Here is a 19,399-nt window from a genome sequence, read left to right on the forward strand (position 1 = left end):
ATCTTAGCAAAAGTATGTGCCATAGAGTAAAGGACATTCTAAAAGTGGAAGGAGAAAAAGGCTCTCTTTCACTTCCTACAGGCGTGGCTTATCTAACAACCAATCTCCCTGTGCTCCTTTTGAACTTTACAGAGATGCATCCATTTTTTCTGTAGGAAAGGACTTGAAATCAAAGCTAGTTTGCTATCATGGGAGGCACAAGGAGATGGTTGGGGGGGGGGGGGGGGGGGGGGGTGGCTGAGAGGAGTTATAATGATTGTTTATTGCTATTCTGAGAGGAATCTCATCAAAATTTATGTCTAAGCACCAACTATAGATCTCCCATGAGATGGATCATATTTTTTTCATTGTAGCCTGCTATCCTTAATATCAATAATCTTTTTTTAATTATTTATTTTGGGTTGAAAATAAAAGAAGATGATACTTGAAGCAACCTGTTAGCTATCAAATCAGCAGTTAGCAGTCCTTGTTATGGTGTCTTAATCCACATAAATAGGAGGAACCAATAAAGCTGTATCTTTGATAATATCATGCACTATTTGAATCCATTGAGATATTTTATGAAGCCTTGCTTGCTGCTTGGAGTCAAAAAGACCAACTCCCAAAAGCTTGGCAACGACGACCTTCACATGCTCTCACGAGGTGCCATTAATGTAAGACGCCAGGAAAAGTTATTAAGAAAAGTGTTAATTACATTTAGACCCTTCTAATTACGAAAAAGAGACATAGAGCAGTTTTAATTTATAAGATAATTTTTTAAAGTAAAATTAACTAGATTGGTGAGATTATCCTCATCATTAGCATTTAATTATGTCACCAACTTAAGATATAAAATGTTCATAGTTTAAGTTTCTGGATCGATTAATTGTTTAATATGATATTGGAGATAAACTTATTTAGGTATTTAAACTTTTAAGGAGGCCTAGTATGGGCAAATAGCCATTGTACTTATTTCAATTACACCCAATATTTTTCATATTTTTACTTTGACCCTTTCTCTTTCTAATTAAATCACAGAAAACCCCCTAGATAGGTTTAATTATAATATTTTGAAATATATAGTGATAGTTATAATATTTTGAAAAATGTCAGTGGCAATTATGTAAAAATCAAAAGAAAAAAAATTAGAAAACGAAGTCGTTAGTAACGACTAATGTACTATTCCCGCCGTAAGCAAATAAAAAAAAATTACGAAAACCCGCGATGACGTGTCGCCACCTGAACTCTCTCATCTCCACGTGTCACTCCCTCAGACCCCCATAGGCATCTGAGCCCGGTGCATGTTAGTCTCTCGCGCTTAAATCTTTATTCAATTCTCCACCGCCATGGCATTATATACCTCTCCCTCGTCGTCCTCCTCCTCCCACGTCCAGTTCCTTTGTCTTCCTTCGGATTCCTTCACCGCCGCGAAACCCTAATTTTTTTTTTTTATCCTTTTCTCTTTCTCCTCTGTTCTGGATCAGTGGGCTAGAGTTTGCGCCGTCCTGGAGAGAGGGTTTCGCCATCGAGCGATGCGGAGGGATCCTCCGCCATCGCCCCGTGACACCCGTGAGGCCCGTGACGATGCCTCACAGACGTCGCAGCCATAACGTAAATTTGGATCCCCCGTTGCGATCCGATCGCTCATGTAGCCGTTTGGGATTAGGGTTTACGTCGTCGAGGCTAGGGTTCGCGGATGATGAGGGTAGCCGCCCTTTGCTGGAGTCGAAGGGTTTGGATGGGAATATGATCGATGAGTTCGAGAGGAGCTCATTGCCGCTGCAGCGGCTGCCGAGTGGGTGTAGTAGCTATGGCGGGAGCTTGTTTACGGTGGAGGGGAGTGGGTTATCCGGGTCGACGGTGACCGGGGAGGGTACGGGGTCGGCTTTGGGGGTGTTTGATGTAGATAAAGATGTGAGGGGGGAGGAGACGAGGATGGACCGGAGTTGGGCGCAGAGGGCGACGGAGGGCTACTACTTGCAGCTGTCACTCGCGATGCGGCTCACCTCGCAGGCGTTCTTGGCGGACCAGCCGCAAATTATACAGGAGGGAGCAAGGGAGATTTCCATAGTCGCGTCGGATTCGGAAGCTGTCTCTTATCGACTGTGGGTATGTTCTTCTAAAAACGGTTTTCGTGCCAAAATTGGATTTTTTTATTTTTGCCCCCTTTGATACAATCTTATCTTACATATTTCTGATAAGCAGAGAGCGTTTGACTTGCGTGACTTTTCAATTTGGGATTATGAAATTGAGATGTTAAATCCTTCCGGGTAGAACCCTATACCTGGATCCAAATGGGTATTAGAGAGTGAAGTAAAAAGGTCGGCAAGAACTTCGTGCTGTTGTGAGGGATTTGGACATGTAGAGATTTTATCTTGCTTTCCTGTTTCTTTTTTGCTCGTACCCACCTATCCGTATGAAGTCCATTATTGCCTGGTATTTCATCTACCACCTAACATCTTCTTTGAGCTTTTAGAGAATCACCTTATTGAACGAATTCATAAGGCCTACGTGACTTTACTTAAAGAAACTTGGCGATCAATTCCTTGTTGATGATTAAGGACATCCACAATGCTAGGAGACCCCTTAGATGCGTATGTTAGTTTGCTGTTAAATATGCTAAACATTTTTTTTTGTTTGCAGGTCAATGGTTGCCTATCATTTTCAGATAAGATAACCCATGGATTCTACAGCATTCTAGGTATGGACCCATACCTGTGGGAAATGTGCAATGAACCAAAGGAAGGAAGACGATTGCCCACATTAAGAGCTCTTAGGGATGTTGCTCCTAGTGAGTCTTCAGTGGAAGTTGTTCTTGTCGACAAATATGTTGATTCTGGCCTTACTGAACTTGAAAACATAGCACTGGAGTCTTATCATGCCTTAGGAATAACCTTAGATCTTATTGAAAAGCTTGCCAGACTCGTTTCTGACTTCATGGGGTATGTCCATGATACAGATTGCTTTGATATTTTAAAGTTCTGCTGTTGAGTCTGAATAATTTGCTTTGTGAGTTTGAAGGGGTTCATTGAAATCAGAGGATGGAGATCTATATAGACAATGGAAATCACGTAGCAAACAATTGAGGAGGCAACAACAGTGCATTGTTGTCCCTATTGGGAGCTTATCTGTTGGCTTTTGTAGGCATCGTGCTATCCTTTTCAAGGTATGTTATATCACAATGTGCTGGTCCAACATGTGACCCATATTTTATCCCCCTCACTTCACAATATATGGTCAGTCAGTTATATATTTGTATATAATTTATAATAAATTGTCAATTTGACACGAGGTAGAGATGGGCCTTCTCTTAACACTATTATGGGTAGTAAAATAATGGGAGAATTGTGTATGAAGGGGCTTTTGTACCGATGATTGTAGTTACATATAACGTGTGGAACATACTGATATCATGTAAATTTCTTTGGAACTAAGGTTGAGTCGATGGATGATAAATACCTTTTTGCTTCTGTCCAGTGCCACTTGTAAATATCTGTGTAGCTCTCATCTTTGATTCTCTTACACTATGTCCTCGAAAATGCAGGAGCTCGCTGATCTAATAGGTCTGCCATGTAGGATAGCTCAAGGCTGCAAATACTGTTCTTCAGCACATCGTTCTTCATGCCTTGTTAAAGTTGATGAAAAGAGGAGATTCTTGAGGAAGGTTTCTTATCCTCATCTTCTTATTTTTGCACATTATCTTCTATTTTAAATTCCTGTGTTCATAGAGAAAAGAGCATCTTACTGGCTGGCCTTTTCTGAATGTCTACTGATTTCCTTCACGTTATTTTCCTTGTGTGAATCAGTGCATGTGTGTGGTTTGTTGTTCTCTGTTTTGTGGTTTTCATGTTGTTGGGTTATCTATATGTTCTAGAGGACATGTGTAGTTTAAAGTCTAAACTATGAGATCAACTAAATGTGGGAAGTATCATATTGAGTGTTCTCTTGACTTCAGTTCTTTGACATCTAATATCCCAAAATACCAATTTTTTTGAACCATGGTTTAAAGTTCTGATTCTAGTTGCTTTTTGGTCATGATTCATAAAATGTTTTCAGATTTTCTGCTGGTTTCAGTTTTTTCTTATAGATATAGAAAAACTTAGAAATATTAGAAGTGTTCTTAGGAATAACAAAAGAATTCACAAAATGATAGAAAATAATGAAAAGTAGCAGATTTTTTTTTTTAAATGGTTTCTTTTTTCACTTGCACATCAGTTTGAATTGTTCTAAATAAGTAAATATAGTTTGAAGTATGACTTGTGCAATTTCATGTTCACGATTCTTGTGTTAGATCTACAAAGAGTCACCTGGCTGGTTCCATATGCTTGCAGGCTTTAGAGTTTAGAACCTTATCTGCACCTGGACTAACATGTCACTTGAGATTATTTCAGTCACTCTTACTTCTTTCTTAGAATGATCTTTGACTTCAATCGGGTTCATAATTCTGTCTTTCTGGTTTTTATCATTGAGATGAACATGTAGTTAGGATACAGATGCTGATCAAATCTTCAGGTTTATATTCTGTTATGCATGTTGATAACATGTTAGAAGAAGAATCCTTTGCAATCTGTGGTCCATGGGGTCTGTTATTGCTTCACATATTAACTATGAATGTCTAACTTTTCCCCTTTCATCTTCTTATCTCATTTTGATTTTCGATAAAGATAAAAGATTAAGAGAACCAACTGTTTCATCTGGCAATTCTGAAAAGCCAAATGCTTTTGAGGGAAAATTGAGAGCCAAATGCTTTTGAATTGCAAGCTCGTGAGGGCCTTGTAGACATGATTAGGACCTTAATTTGCACATAAACTTGCCATGATTTTGATGATGGACTTGATGTTGAGGTTGATTAATTGTGTTTGTAAATGAGCATGGACATATGTATATATTTTGAAATTCGTGATCAGTTTTTATTTTTTTTGTACATGTGATCTCCAACAGGGAGTATGTAGTAGATCTTGTTGGAGAACCAGGAAATATCTATGATCCAGATTCATCAATTAATGGCCAGTTACTTTCCTGTGTACCGTCACCTTTCCAACTTTCGCATCTAACGGGTTCTAAAAATACTTATATTCCGGAGATTTCATGGAACCGGACGCTGATTGGAGATCATAAAGGTACCTTCAATATACTTTTGATTGTGGTTCTGACTTCTGAGTACAAAGATACATACTCTTTTGGTACTCTGAAATCTCAGCAACAAGTCCCTAGTACTCTAGCATAATCATAGCATTATGGAGATACTGCATTGCTGCCAACTTTATTTCCTATGAGCTAGGAACTAGCTTCAACTTCGCTCTTGGAGATGAGGGGTTTGTCCACGTATTCAATCTTAGAGACATTAGAAGTTCAATGTCTCAAAAACAATTTTTGTTTGTCTTGCAAATTTCTCTGAGATTGCACCTTTTTGTTGAATGCATTGCCAAGAAAAGTGAATGTGCTAGAGCAGTTCTAATTTGTGCATAAATTTGGCCTTTCCTATTAAATTAGTAAAGTTATTTTGATATTTTAGGGTTTACAGGTTCCTATGTTCATTATAATATCTCATATGAGATAGAGAATTGCCTTTAGTGATTAATTTTGATGATTATCGGAGCATCTTCAATTTTTGGTATGAAAATAATATACGGGATTAGGAAGCTGGATGGGATGCCATATCTCTCAAAAGAGGCCTACCTATGGGGTGCGATTATATAATCCCAAGTGAGCGGATAAGGGTCCTATTGTTTTATGACCCTTATATAATAAATAATAAATTTAGATACATAGTTATATATATATATATATATTTATTTATTTATTTATCTTATTTGAAGTATTGCTACATTATAAAGGTTTACATTTTTATTTTTTATTATTAAGCATGTTAATATTAACTTTATTCTATTATTTCTATTACTTTTAGTTTTAATTCGATTATTTTGAATTGCATGTGATTAATTTTGATAATTAACATTATATAATTTAAGTTTGAGATAATCAACATTAGTTTAAAATAGTAATGGACGTTATTAAATTTTTTATCAAATATAATAATGTAATTTTATTTAGTTATCTCATATATAGTCCGTATAAACCAAATAATGACATAAATTTAGAACATGGGATTAATAATCCCAAGGGATATGTTATCCCTTGGGATTAAGTCTAGAGATGACATATCCCCCCTTACTCAGTCTTATAACCAAACACAACCTAAAAGAGGCTTTATTCTTTACTTAGGTGTGGTGATATTTTAATGTCAGATATTGAGCTTGGATATTATTCGAGTATGATTTATGAACTTGAAGGGAACGTATTCTTAATAGTTGTTATTGTGATGATTATTATGATCTATAGAGACCTTTTTTTCCCTACTTCTTATATTTAGTTATTGAGAACTCCTATATATATTTTGTATCTCTTGTCAAAGTTGTGTAATGTTTTGGGTTAGATAGATTTTGAACAAGAGAGTAATTCAGGTTGGGAAGTAGAAGTTGGTGCAAGACATCTGGCCTGGGGAAATTGTGGAAATAGAATTGGTAAATTTAAATTTTGCTGGTGTTCTTTGTTATGGTCTAGAGATTTGTGGTATGTTGGATTTGGAGCAACTGGACACAGGAAGGATGAGGGGAGGAGTCCGAGGTTGCCCATATGTTGGATATATTTGTATTGAAGGAATATTCTAGAGTCAAATTACAATTTTTATCTTGTTGGTGTTTGTTTTATTTGGGTTTGTACTCATATATACGTACATACATACATACATACATATATATATATATATATATATATATATATATATATATATATATATATATATATGTGGTTCTCTTGTTAAAGAATCGGAATGGAAACTTGGTATGTTGGAACTATATCTAGTTTGTATCACACTTTATCTTTTGAAGATTTGTTATGTCGGTGTTATCGTATTTGTCATATTCTTATTTTATACAATTTTTTAATTCTTCATTACTGATCAGAAGATTCATTTCAGGTGTACTGGATCTATTTGCAAGAAACCCTATTGATATTGGACCTGGAGAAATGAATTCTGTCCAAGTATCATGTAAAGAAGGTGCAGTCTCAGGCTGTGGTCAGTTGACAAAGAAGTGGAATAACCTGTCTGAAATAGAAGTACTTAAGCAATTGAGATCAGTAGACACTAGTGACAAGGTTGGGAGCAGAGGGAGCCATCAGAATGTCAGTATACCTAGATACTTGACTCTTGAGCCATCTCTTGCAATGGATTGGCTTGAGATATCATGGGATGAGTTGGATATCAAGGAACGCATCGGAGCTGGTCTGTCTTCCTCTGTGGTCATGATATTATTAATTTATTACTCTATTTGGCAATCCATGCTATGATTTTCATATCTAACCATAATTCTACTTATTTGCTCCACAGGCTCATTTGGGACCGTCTATCATGCTGAATGGCATGGATCTGTAAGTACTTAATTCTTTTGGTATTAAAATCAAGTCACTTAGTGCGTTTGATGCCACCCATTTAAGTTATGCAGATATATAGTTTATGTACTGTACATTGAATGGAAACTGTTCACATGAAGTGCATGCTATCATGATGCAGCTGCTTTCCTGGTTTTTGGAGTGTGTAATTAGCTGTTGTCTAATTGGTTTAGCCATTCAGCCAGCTGACTGGCATGCTTTATCCTACTGAAAGAATCCATAGTCCGTACAACTCTAGCTTCACATAATACGAAGAATTGATTAGCAGTACATGATGCCAGGTGCAGAATCAAGAGATATTACTAAATATTTAATGGTTGGCACTTTGGTGGAACCTTATGGTCCAATAGTTTGCCTTTATGTGTTTCCTTTTCAATTGACATTGACATTCACTCTTGTCTATGCTTCAATCAGTGCAGTTGAAAGGAGACAGCTGTGGTTACTATATGAATCTACGATAGTATTTTCTTATTTTATAGTGTTGTTAAATGTAGAAGACTAGAAGTTCCATTTTCTATCATGAGATTCTTGGAGTAAAATGAGACTCAAAGAAGGTAGCACATTCGTAGGCCTATGCATATCACTGTCTTTATCAGTCTGCATATATGGATTTCTTCCATTTAGTCACTGAAGTAGAAAAAGCAAACAGAAACATATACTTAACAATGTTACACTGCAATTTGGAGTAAGTATGAGCAAATGACTCAAATATTCATCTTGGTGTTTCCTTGTTGTCTTGGATCTTTTATTTTTTCCGAGCTGAACTCAGGATTCTTTGTAACACATAAATAACAAAGTGTACTATCTGTAGGATGTTGCTGTGAAGGTTCTTATTGATCAAGATTTTCATGAGGATCAAATCAAGGAATTTCTGAGAGAGGTGATAAATTATACAATCAAGTTGACTCTGATGATGTTCTTATATTTGCTTATTCTTGAAAGGAGCAAACTCATGACCTTTTCTGCAGATTAATCTCTTTAGTTTGTACTTTTTCACTCTTGATCTTTGTTCTTGTAATGGAAGAAATATTATTTTGCAGTCATTAACCTTAACGATTCACTAAAAAGAAACTAATACCAAACTGATATGTTGTCACTTGATAATGTTTGGACTTTGGACATCACATGCAAGTATTTTTTTTTGGATAATTTCAGTTAGACCTCCCAAATTATTACCTTTTCCTATATGCACTTCTTGAACTTTTTTTTAATCAGATCGGTATAGTTTTTATTATTTTTTTTAGTATAAGGAGATATATGTAAATATTTTTCTTAATTCAGAGGGTGTATATGAGTAATAAAAAAATTCAGAAAGTGTATATGAAAACAATAATAATTCAAGGGGTTTAAGGAGAATTATCCCACTTTTCATGCATCCTTAACTGACAATTGATAGTTGGAATATCATTATTATAAGATCTAGTAATTAGTCATTAAAAAGTCTTAAGAAGTAGAATAGATCATGCATATAATTTTAATCTTACTGTATAAGAACTATACAATTATCAATTTCAAAAATTCAATCTTATTTGACTTTTGTAGCTTTTGCAGATATCAGTCCATTCAAGTCTTTTATGAATTTAAATATTGCAACTCTATTCTGTGATCCATAATGCAGTCAAATTTATAAGATCAAACATGTTTCGTGAATGAATTACTTACAAGTTCTCGATTAACTGTGAGCAAACATGCTGTCCAATAGTTTATTGGCTATTAATATCGTATCATGGGATCAAAATGATTAATCAATATAGCCGTCTTCTTGTATCCCAGGACCCAGGTTATGGAGGCCATGAACATGTTGATTTTAGGGTTTATATTGTTTATTTTGATAGAGTATTTGCTTTCATTTATTTTGCTTTATTGAGAAGCTGGTAAAGAAACCTTCAATTTTCTTAATCGGTAAAGGAAATGGTTCTAATTTTATAAATCTCTACATACTGCTCTTCCATGGATGATTACATGTTCCCCCCTTCCCGAAGTTGATATCTTCCGTTTCAGTGTGAGGCACTTCTGTAGCCTACTTTGACCCTTAACTGGAGCAAGAGAGAGAGAACTGGAATGATACACCATGGGCCATGGGGAACCAACTTGGTAGAGACCCAAGATGGACAGCAATGGACTATCTCAGTACCGTAGTAGTTAGTACCTTATTACCTTAATGGAGACTTGGCAGCCATAGTTTTGATTCCTAATACTAGAATAATTAACAAAATTCTGAATTGTAATAGGAATGATGAAACATTGTGACAAAGATTGAGATTCTTATGCAGCTATCCGTTCCTTTTCAAAGTGACATAACTGTTATTTGTTACACCTCATGTAATCCTTATGCCAAATGCTATATCTATTTTGTGAGCCCAAAAGGATACATTCCGATTTAATTGTGGGACTAGCATAGCCCAAGGGAGGACAGACATGGGCTAAATAGGAGTGTCTGTTATAGACACGGAGAATGGATGATTGGTAACTTATTGAAGATTCAATTGATTACTTCATTCAAGTAATCCTGGCCTTTTTCCTCGAGACTCGTTACTATTTAAATCCACTTGGTCATGAGATAGACAAGTTCATTTTGTTAGGACTGTATTCTCCTGCTTTATCTGGAAACCCTCCTTTACTAAAGATGACACTCAGAATAATCTGAAAGAAGTTTATATACAGGTATCTGCAGGAATAAGATGTTCAGCATACAATTTTGCTAGGTCCGTGGAAGTATCAAGGATATGTATAATCTTCATAAAATTCTTCCCATCATTTGATGCCGAAATAAATGTTGTTAGTTATTATAAATGGCAATCACCTTCAGGATGCAGTAATGGATTATCTTCACTTATAATTACATGACGACTGAAAGCAAATAGAAAGGATCATAGCTGCAATTCTAATTTGTCATATTAATGCAAAAGCACCTTTGGTGAGATGAGCTTATCAATTATTGCTTAGGACTGATTTCCTACAACTTGATGATGTGTTATGTTCACCTCCAGGTTGCAATAATGAAACTTGTCCGTCATCCAAATGTTGTCCTATTTATGGGTGCAGTCACGAAGAGCCCACACCTGTCAATAGTGACGGAATATCTGCCAAGGTAACTCAGGAAATGTTCCTTTGCTTAGTGAGAATCTTTTCTACTTTAGATCACTGGTCCTTTTACTGAGGTTTCACACTATTGGAAGCAGGGGAAGTCTTTTCCGTCTCATAAATAGAGCATCTGGTAGAGAAATTTTGGACAGGAGGCATAGATTGCGTATGGCATTAGACGTGGTTTGTATATTATTAATCTAATTTGTGAGTGAAGGATTTTTTTTTTGGGGGGAGGCAGCATCATTTCAATTATTATTTGATTGGATGACACATCATATGCAGGCCAAAGGCATAAATTATCTCCATTGTCTTAATCCTCCTATTGTGCATTGGGATTTGAAGTCTCCGAATTTATTGGTAGATAAGAACTGGTCGGTAAAGGTTAGATGTTAATCTATCATGACTTTATCAAGTTTTTATATCTTCATTTGTGCCCTATTTTCTTACAATATTATGTCGATAGGTATGTGACTTTGGCTTGTCGAGATTCAAGGCAAATACATTCATATCATCAAAATCTGTTGCTGGAACGGTGAGCATTACAATTTAATGTCATTAAACTAATTGTCTGTCTAACAATCTGCTGGAAAGTTAATAGCTTACCTTTTCTTGATTGGAAGTGTTCTATTGACTGGAATTTCAAATTTCGTCTTGCAACAGAATGCTTTAATTTTAGATTTCATCTTATTCGTATGCCTTTGTAATTATTTGTACATTGCTCCTTTCTTTATGTCTGGACCTTTTCTAGTTTTAGGGAAATATCCAGACGTGTCATCATTGTATGAACGTAAAATCCACTAGCATCAAGAAATTGATTCTTTCCTAACTGGTTGTCTTCCGAGCACTCTTTTATTTTATTTTAACCAGCTTTGTTCTCAACGCATCTTTTATTATGTTGTCCGGCTTTGTTCTCAAAGCATACTTTACTATGTTTATTTGAGCATATGATTTGAGTTCAGCTATGAATCTAATAGCTCTTCTTATTAAAAAAGTACAAAGAATGATAGACTTACATGAGTTCTCAGACAAGATAAGGGCATAAATTGTTCCATAAAAAGAAGTATATTCTTTTGGATTTGCCTAATACTGGATCATGCATAGTCTTCTATTATACTCTGTTTTGGTCCACATGAAAAGCAGTAATACTTTTGCAGTTTTGGACCATTCGGTGATTTCAGTTATAATCTGATGGTCATTGTTATGCTATGATTTTAGTATCATGTTAAGTTTTGGCTCAATATTAGTGCATTATGGTGGTACCTGTGTACTGTGCTTTTGTTAATGCTGATTGGTACAAAGAATGGCACAAAAACCTATTACATGTGTTTGTGAATAGATTCCAACTGTCCATTTATGTGTTACTGCTGGCATTCTTTTGTATAAATGTAGATATACATGTTTTATATACTAACATACTATGATGGTTGTCGACTCTTATATGATGTAAGTTTAATTCATGGTGTGAGATGAAAATCAGACAATATCACTTTTATTTGCAGTTTCAAGTGAGCTTTTGCCCTTGGATTATGATAAGATCTCTTGATGTGAAATACATTTTGCAGCCTGAATGGATGGCTCCAGAGTTCCTTCGTGGTGAACCATCGAATGAGAAGTCTGATGTTTACAGTTTTGGAGTGATATTATGGGAGCTTCTAACGATGCAACAACCATGGGGTGGTCTTAGTGCAGCTCAGGTATTCCTCTCTCAAGTTTTGATAAAAATTCCACTTTAGGTTCTCATTTTAATCTTCATCATCAATGCCATTATGACTTTCTTTAACAAAGATCAACCACATGCCTTTTTGTTTGTTCTGATAGTTAATGGACTAATATCACAGGTAGTTGGAGCAGTAGCATTTCAGAACAGAAGGCTCACAATCCCAGAAGTTACTTGTCCGGAATTAGCAGCGCTTCTCGAGTCTTGCTGGGATGAGTAAGTCCTCTTATTACTTCAGATTGGCTTCTGGGTATGAAGAAGTAGGTTTTGATGAGATGTTGTAACTTTGTCAATTTTTTTTCTTTCTTTGCATTAATTGCTTCTGGAAGTATTTTAGTTCTGAATCACATAGATGTAGATATTGGAAGTATTCTAGTGAATCCTCGAATCTCCATAACTTGACTAATTAGTTGATCAGAGTTGCTGCTGCCACTTTTTGATGTAATTATAGCTATTCCATTGTGAAGCCAGGGCGGAAGGATACATGTTATTTTCTGTGCTAAATATTATGTTCACTTAATGATATTCATGAAAATATGACAACAAAGGGCATGCATGGGTCCTCAGATTTGAGATCAGCAAGATATAGTCGCATTGTTGGATCAATTTTGGCTTAAGGAATTAAGGTTATTAGTATTTTCCATCGAATGTTAGTATTTATCTTGCGTTGGGTAAAGTTGATTACATGCTGTTCTACATAATTACTGGTATTCTGGCAATTGACACAACTTACTGCTCCAGGGGTATTGCATTGTGCTTGTTTGTAATAATAGAGATAGTAGTACGTTGTTTTATTCAATTTGTTAAACATTAGCAGTATTTGTTATTTATTATGTGAATCATCTGAATGAGAATATCTACTACCTCCGCCTTATGCAGTGATCCAAGAAAGCGTCCCTCCTTTTCAAGCATCGTTGACGTGCTGAAGAAGTTGCTGAAATCGACACCTCCAATAGCACAGATGAAGTCCATGAAAATTGAAGGATGAATTTTAGTTCCTTCTGCTTGACATGTTGCCAATCTGTGTAAATTCTTACGCCTGGCAGACCGGGATTGTCATTTTGTATTGCCGTGCTCTAGGTAAAAGGTGTAACCGAGTTTAATACAGGCGTGAATGAGAAGAGAAAAGAAAAGGAGAGATTTTTATAGCACAACTGCTGTGTTGCACAAGCTTTTGTTTGTTCTTTTACTCCCTTTGACGGCCTCAACAGTCAGTAAGGCAATTTCCTGTGGCACGGGCATGTGTATCTCGGTTGGTAATCTGCTGTTGATAGTATTGCTGCAACAACTTTTTAGAACGATGCCGCAAGTTTGCACGATCTCTACTATATTCTGCATTGCATTTAAAAGATCTGTACGACTGACATGAGTGTGAAGTATCTGGATCGGATTGGATCGGATCTGCTGCAATTTATTGTAAGCTAGAGCAATCTCTAATGTGTTGTTATTAGGGCAGTACGTTTTTCCCCAATGTCATAAAATTTTGGTGGTGGCTCTCAGCTTCCTATTTGTTTTTGGTTGCTTGGTTTCTTGTTGGATTTGGGAAAATGGAAACGATGAATGATGCTGTGGGACATTACTGTGATGTATCTATTTCTCATCATTATCCGTTGTTTCGTACTCCTCATCTCTATTGTTGCGCAATGCTGTCTGAGCAATAACTATGCGTCGTCTTATTGAGCAAATAGTTTTTCCCTCCTCTTTCCCCTCTTCTTGCTGCTCACATGTTATATACATTTTAATTTTGTTTCCACGGAGGGCATATGTGACCTGTTCAGGATATATAGCTAAAGCACAGGAGGGACCTTTTCTATGTTGCATCAAATAAAGGAAGATAATAAATATACCGTCTGTACGAAGTACCATTCACACATTACAAAGCAATGATATATAAAAAGTGTCAGAGGATAAGTAATAACGGATAAGCACCACCACCAAAATTTGCAGGTTAAACAACTTAGAGCACAGTATTCCAATCCGCTAGTCTACCAAAGACATGCGATCAGAAGAGTGATTGATATATTTGCAACACAAGAGTGACTGTTGAGCTTCATGGAATCACGGAAGAATAGAACAGCATCTAATACACCTTGGGATATTACAACCGATCACTTCACCGGGGTTAAAGAAAACAGGAAGCCTAGCTCCTCAATTGTTAGACAATGCGCTCCAACTCTCTAGCATAGCTCAGTGTTTGGTTGATCAGTTGCAGTGACGGTATTTCCTTGCAGGGTTGAGATTCTTTGGCCCTTTGGAAGATAACTGATCCATCCTTAATTTCCCACTCAGGGCGTTCCTGCCAACAGCAAATTAGAAGACGAGCATCATCAGATAGACTATTATGATGCAGGTGGATGAACAAGTACCATATTAGGAATAATAGGACTAGGTTTTAGTGCATCACTTGTCCTGCATAGATGTTCACCATGCAAGAGAGGTACCTAAATCCATGCAGTTTCCAACATGGCGTAATAGTTTTACAGCAACTGACATCAGACTGCCCTTATTTGAGATGGCAACAGAGATGACGAGCAAAGATAAAGAATCTATTGTCCATAGAAATAAGATTTTCGACCTATATGATCAGTTGATGTTACATCAGGAGTGATAAACAAAGTGATGGTAATCAGCCAGTCGGACAACCATAACAATCACCTCATCAGCTTTGCAGCAAGATTTCACAAACAATATAATTCAGCTAGTGTACAACCTGGATGTCTAACTTGTCAATCTATAAATTGATATCATATTACAGCCAAAGCAGAATGGGACAACAAAGAAAACTACCAGGGATTCTGCAAGTCCACCTGAAAGGTTTACCAACCTTCTTTGATGAAGTCCAGATTTGTCCCTCAAAATCCTTTAGAGTTGAAAAAAATAGACTAGAGGGGAAGACAGATGACAGCTATTGATTAGGGTTGGGGTTGGTGTTTGCAGAGCAGAAATACTATCGAGAGAGAGACTTTTTTGCGGTAATGAAGTTACCCTATACAGAGTGGAATTGAGAAAATGTGAAACAATAAAGAAGAAACGTCAAAAAGTGTATTTTGTACCATAAATATCCTTTCTTTCTTCAACATCTATCTTCATTTCCAAAGTGTAGCTAAGCAGAGAGCCTAGGGAAGCTTAACTCAATAGATTTGCTCATTTGCAGCATATTGTGGCAAATGCTTAAGTGAAATTACCATAATCTTTTGTACTACGTAAAAAGAAATGCATTCATTCAGTTACATCCTTCTTGCAGGAAAATGTGTCCCGTGGACATACAAAGGAGCCAAATATAAGAGTGATTGCTTTAATTATGCAATAAACTAGAAGGAAGAGACTCCCTGTAAGCCAGGAAAACTAAATTTGAGATACAATGCCACTGAAATTAAGTTGTAATTTAAAAAAAAAACTGTTATCATTCTTAAAGACGAAGAGACAAAAGAAGTTCCCATATTAAAGGCCCAAAAAGAGTACCTGATTTATATATTCGAAAAGCTCTTGGTCAGACGAGAACATCAGTATCTTCTTTGCATCATTAATTGACAAAAAATCATAGGCTTTCTCACTGCACCCAGCTATTTCATCTCTGCAAAATTGTCAGAGGGTTGTAAAACCTCTCTGATTATACTTCTGAAACTGAAATAAAGAATAATAGTACAGGATGGCCAAGATATTAACCTCACAGTTTTTGCAAGAAGATCCATGAAATAAACATAAGTTTCATGTGGTACAGTCCGCCTGGCAATTAAGACACGGTTGTAAGCACCTTCCATGAATGACTGCTCCAGTTCTACAGCATGCTTTATACAAGGATTCTCTAGAGCACCAGGTGGAAGAAGCTCCAATTCAGTGTGAAATTCTGCTATTCTGTTTTGTACCAAAAGCCTCAGTAGGTTAAGCCCTAAGATTGGGTACTCTTGTGGTGATGGAGGAAGAATGCCACTACAAAAAGACACATAAAATGGTTGAACACAATGCAAAATCATGCAGATAATGTTGATAATACAACAAATACTAGGTTGTGCAGAGAAACTCGATGGAGCTAAAAAATACGGAAGATTATCATAAAATGAAATCAAGCAACAAAGAATGAACAAACTATTTGGCCTATACTACTAATTTCTTCTCCTTCGAGGCCGATTATAATTTAAATGTGAGATAAAAATACAAATTATTATCCTTTATCTCAAGATAATTTTTCATCCAACATTCCAGTTATTCCTATCATAGTGTGGTTCATATATATGATTGCCTGCCCATGATCATGTCTAAAGTATTTCAAATGCTTGCAACAAGTGCTAATTTGGTTTTCTGCCAAACAGATCTCTGTTAAGCTCTATAAATCTATCTTACGGTAGTAAAGTGTCAATATATATTATATAGCTCAATTTCAAAAATTTCCTAATATAGTGATAATGGCTTGTAGTTCCAAAAGCATTAACAAAGTGCCATATTCTCCTGAATTACCATTTTCTCTCAAGATTATGTTCCTTCATAATCAATCTCCGTTACCTTTTAAATGCCACACCTTCCAGTCCTTTTAAAAACAATGCCTGCTCCTCATTAGTCGGAGAAATCTAAAAAATAAAGCATAAGCACTCATATTTTGAAGGACATGAGCCAATAAAATTGTCACCTATTCCAAGATAACAAGATGCTAGAAGAGCATTTGAGCTCAATAGACCCAGAACAGTCTAATATACATAAACTCATACACACATAAACTATTTTGGTACCACATATAAATGCTTGTCACATTCAGACGGACTTTTACTTATGATCTACATCTTTTTAATAGTGTAAAACATTTACTGTCACCATTTGATTTAGAGAAATATCTCAAGCATTATTTTTGTTCACAATCACTTCACATAGCTCCAGTTCTGATATTTGACAAAGAAATTAAGTCCTGAATCCACTAGAAAGGAATCCAAAGTCATCTATACATGTATTCAGATATGCACATTACGCATACTATCTGTGCAGCTAGGTCTTAATGGATTGGACTTAAATATATCATAGGTCGCCCAAAAACCGAAGCCATTTGTTAAGTATCACTCAAGACAAAATGGTGTCAAGCAGCAGTGGCAGCACATGTCGTTCTGCAATTCCAAACAAGGGGAAGAGTTAGGATAAACCTATTTCCTCCCCAGACTGTGAAGAGGTATCTCTGTAATGACAAAGATGCCATATTCTAGCAACATGGCATCCTCTTTGACAGGGATGATGACATCATATCAGATGCCAAGGATCACTTTTATCACTCTCTTTCCTCTTGTTCCTTCTCTAGTACTATTCCTCCCTCCCTACCAATAGGACGGGCCAAAGCTAATGCTTCACGACCTCCCTACTTCTTTCTCATCTCCCTCACCTATTACATGGTATCTGTCATTGTGGCATGGGTATACTTGATCTAAAATAATGATACACTAGCATATAATTTGTCAGACCAAGCAATATCTTGAAAAGGCTCTTATGTTATTGGCAAAATAAAGAGTTTCTGTGACAATCCTAATCTAAATAGGACCGCATACACAAATAGATAAGGAAGATTAGCTTTTACATGATACTCGAGGAAAATAATGTAAATTGAGCTACCATGTATCAGTATAATAAGGTTTCAGCTGAAAGAAATCCCTCTCGAAGGCTTCTTGATCTTCAGTCTTGACACTCAAAACAACAGCATGCTCATAGACATCCCCTGAAATTATTCAAACAACATCATCAAACTTGATTATTATGATCTTGCAATTTCTTAGCTAAACAATAACATAACAAAAACCAATCCTTGTGTTAACCAATATAATAAACTTAAACCACTAGACACTGAGGTCATGTAACAGGCATGACAAAAAAAATTCCAACATGATATCAAGAAATTAGATCTAAGACCAGGATTAAAGGTGTAAGATGTGAAACACAGGAATATGCCAGAGTTAGATAAAATGGAAACAGCATAAGACTATATAATGTAGAGTTGATATCAATTAGTATTCATATAAATATAACAGCATAACAGCAATAAGGTCTATAATATATATGATCAATCTGAAAATTTACTTGCTATTGTCAGCTCCTCAACAGCATTAGTCGTATGCTGGAAGGATGGAGGAAGGCTAGGAAATTTTGTCAAGAGCACCTGCAATGAAAACCATATGCCCTGCTTTAGGGAAACAATAACAGAATTACAGGTAATCAAATAGTTTGGTCCTTCCAAGCTAACAAATATTCAAAGCGCATCCTTAAGGTATGCATGATAATCTTCAGTGAGCACAAGTCGGGGACACAGGTGCATCCTTATTCATGGGATGTCAAACTGTAGTAAATATGTGCCTTTGCAAGACTCATGATATTTTCAGCAAGTACAGAATTTAACATGGTAGCTCGCCTTCCTACGCACAGTCAAGTCCCCCTTGAAAATAGAAAACCAAATACTGCCACTGTAATTGACCCAATTCGACCCAAATTCAATAGAAATGCAGACCTAAATTGAGTGCCCCAAATAAGTGAACGGATTGGATCATGTTGGTCTGCGTGGCTGGTAAGCCGTATGGATTTGTAGTTAACTTCTACTACGCATAAAGAGATGGTAAAAGAACTGCACGAATTCAATGCGCTACAGATCAAGAAAGTGGTAGCGTGTTGAACAAGGCATCAAGAACGAACAACAGAGAAGTAAAAGAATTGCCAGAATTTTCTCCGAATGGGATGCCATTTCCCTTTCTAGCACGAAAAGAACAAAAAAACCAATCCAAGAAACAAGAAAATCGGAACTCGATCCTACGAGCAAAATGCCCTAAACCGCCACGAATTATTCCAACGCCTAAGACCAAGAAAAGAAACTATCCTTCTAAATCTTACAAAAAGAGATGGAGGATGAACAGATCTCTTTTCTTGTTCATTTCTTTATCTCGGAAATAAAAGGAACAAATTCTTACCTTGAGCTGGGAGAGCAGATTGCTGCAGGTATCGAAATCGTTCCTCACAAGTGCAGCTTTGAACCGACCAAAGAGCTGACCTACTTCTCTCAACTGTGGATCCATCTCCCTCTCCTCTCCTCTCCGCTCTATCGCACTTCTCCTGGTCGACCTTATTCCTCTTTGAGAGCATGAGTTAGTAGTATTTATTCTTGGTCTGATATTGTGAATCAGTTATCGGATCCGGGTGGGTGTTTGG

At 36.5% G+C, this 19,399-nt stretch overlaps 2 protein-coding genes across 5 annotated transcripts; one reads left to right on the forward strand and one right to left on the reverse strand.

Annotated features, from left to right (window-relative positions):
- The first annotated feature begins 1,327 nt into the window (after positions 1-1,327).
- LOC140767768 (serine/threonine-protein kinase CTR1-like) lies at positions 1,328-13,744 on the forward strand. Of its 4 annotated transcripts, none has more exons than XM_073107804.1 (15): positions 1,328-2,088; positions 2,623-2,921; positions 3,001-3,145; positions 3,524-3,643; positions 4,925-5,099; positions 6,959-7,264; positions 7,370-7,410; positions 8,243-8,311; positions 10,422-10,522; positions 10,614-10,698; positions 10,801-10,899; positions 10,982-11,050; positions 12,018-12,212; positions 12,357-12,451; positions 13,115-13,744. In XM_073107804.1, exons 1-15 carry the CDS (start codon positions 1,564-1,566, stop codon positions 13,221-13,223), a joined length of 2,433 nt encoding a protein of 810 aa, XP_072963905.1. In that variant the 5' UTR covers positions 1,328-1,563; the 3' UTR covers positions 13,224-13,744. The 4 variants fall into 4 exon arrangements, 3 of the variants coding, with proteins under 3 accessions (XP_072963905.1, XP_072963908.1, XP_072963907.1); XM_073107806.1 differs by having other exon boundaries at positions 1,329-2,088; positions 12,081-12,212; XR_012105620.1 differs by lacking the exon at positions 13,115-13,744 and having other exon boundaries at positions 10,801-10,889; positions 12,081-12,212.
- A 335-nt stretch (positions 13,745-14,079) lies between these two features.
- LOC140767770 (26S proteasome non-ATPase regulatory subunit 8 homolog A-like) lies at positions 14,080-19,314 on the reverse strand. The gene is made up of 6 exons (XM_073107809.1): positions 19,162-19,314; positions 18,284-18,362; positions 17,822-17,924; positions 15,902-16,165; positions 15,698-15,809; positions 14,080-14,531 (listed from the first exon to the last, which is right to left on the reverse strand). The coding sequence occupies exons 1-6, from the start codon at positions 19,264-19,266 to the stop codon at positions 14,391-14,393; spliced, it is 804 nt and encodes a 267-aa protein (XP_072963910.1). The 5' UTR covers positions 19,267-19,314; the 3' UTR covers positions 14,080-14,390.
- Positions 19,315-19,399: the final 85 nt, after the last annotated feature.

Source organism: Typha angustifolia, chromosome 9, assembly GCF_048772165.1.
Source record: "Typha angustifolia cultivar Huaian chromosome 9, ASM4877216v1, whole genome shotgun sequence".
Lineage (NCBI taxonomy): Eukaryota > Viridiplantae > Streptophyta > Magnoliopsida > Poales > Typhaceae > Typha > Typha angustifolia.

Coding starts and splice junctions, on each gene's coding strand:
- LOC140767768 (XM_073107804.1), top strand. CDS start 1,564: ATGCCTCACAGACGTCGCAGCCATAACGTAAATTTGGATCCCCCGTTG. Junction 3,146..3,523: donor ATCGTGCTATCCTTTTCAAG/GTATGTTATATC, acceptor TCGAAAATGCAG/GAGCTCGCTGATCTAATAGG. Junction 11,051..12,017: donor CAAAATCTGTTGCTGGAACG/GTGAGCATTACA, acceptor TTTTATTTGCAG/TTTCAAGTGAGCTTTTGCCC.
- LOC140767770 (XM_073107809.1), bottom strand. CDS start 19,266: ATGGATCCACAGTTGAGAGAAGTAGGTCAGCTCTTTGGTCGGTTCAAA. Junction 15,810..15,901: donor CTTCTTGCAAAAACTGTGAG/GTTAATATCTTG, acceptor ACAATTTTGCAG/AGATGAAATAGCTGGGTGCA. Junction 14,532..15,697: donor TTTTCGAATATATAAATCAG/GTACTCTTTTTG, acceptor TGCTGTTGGCAG/GAACGCCCTGAGTGGGAAAT.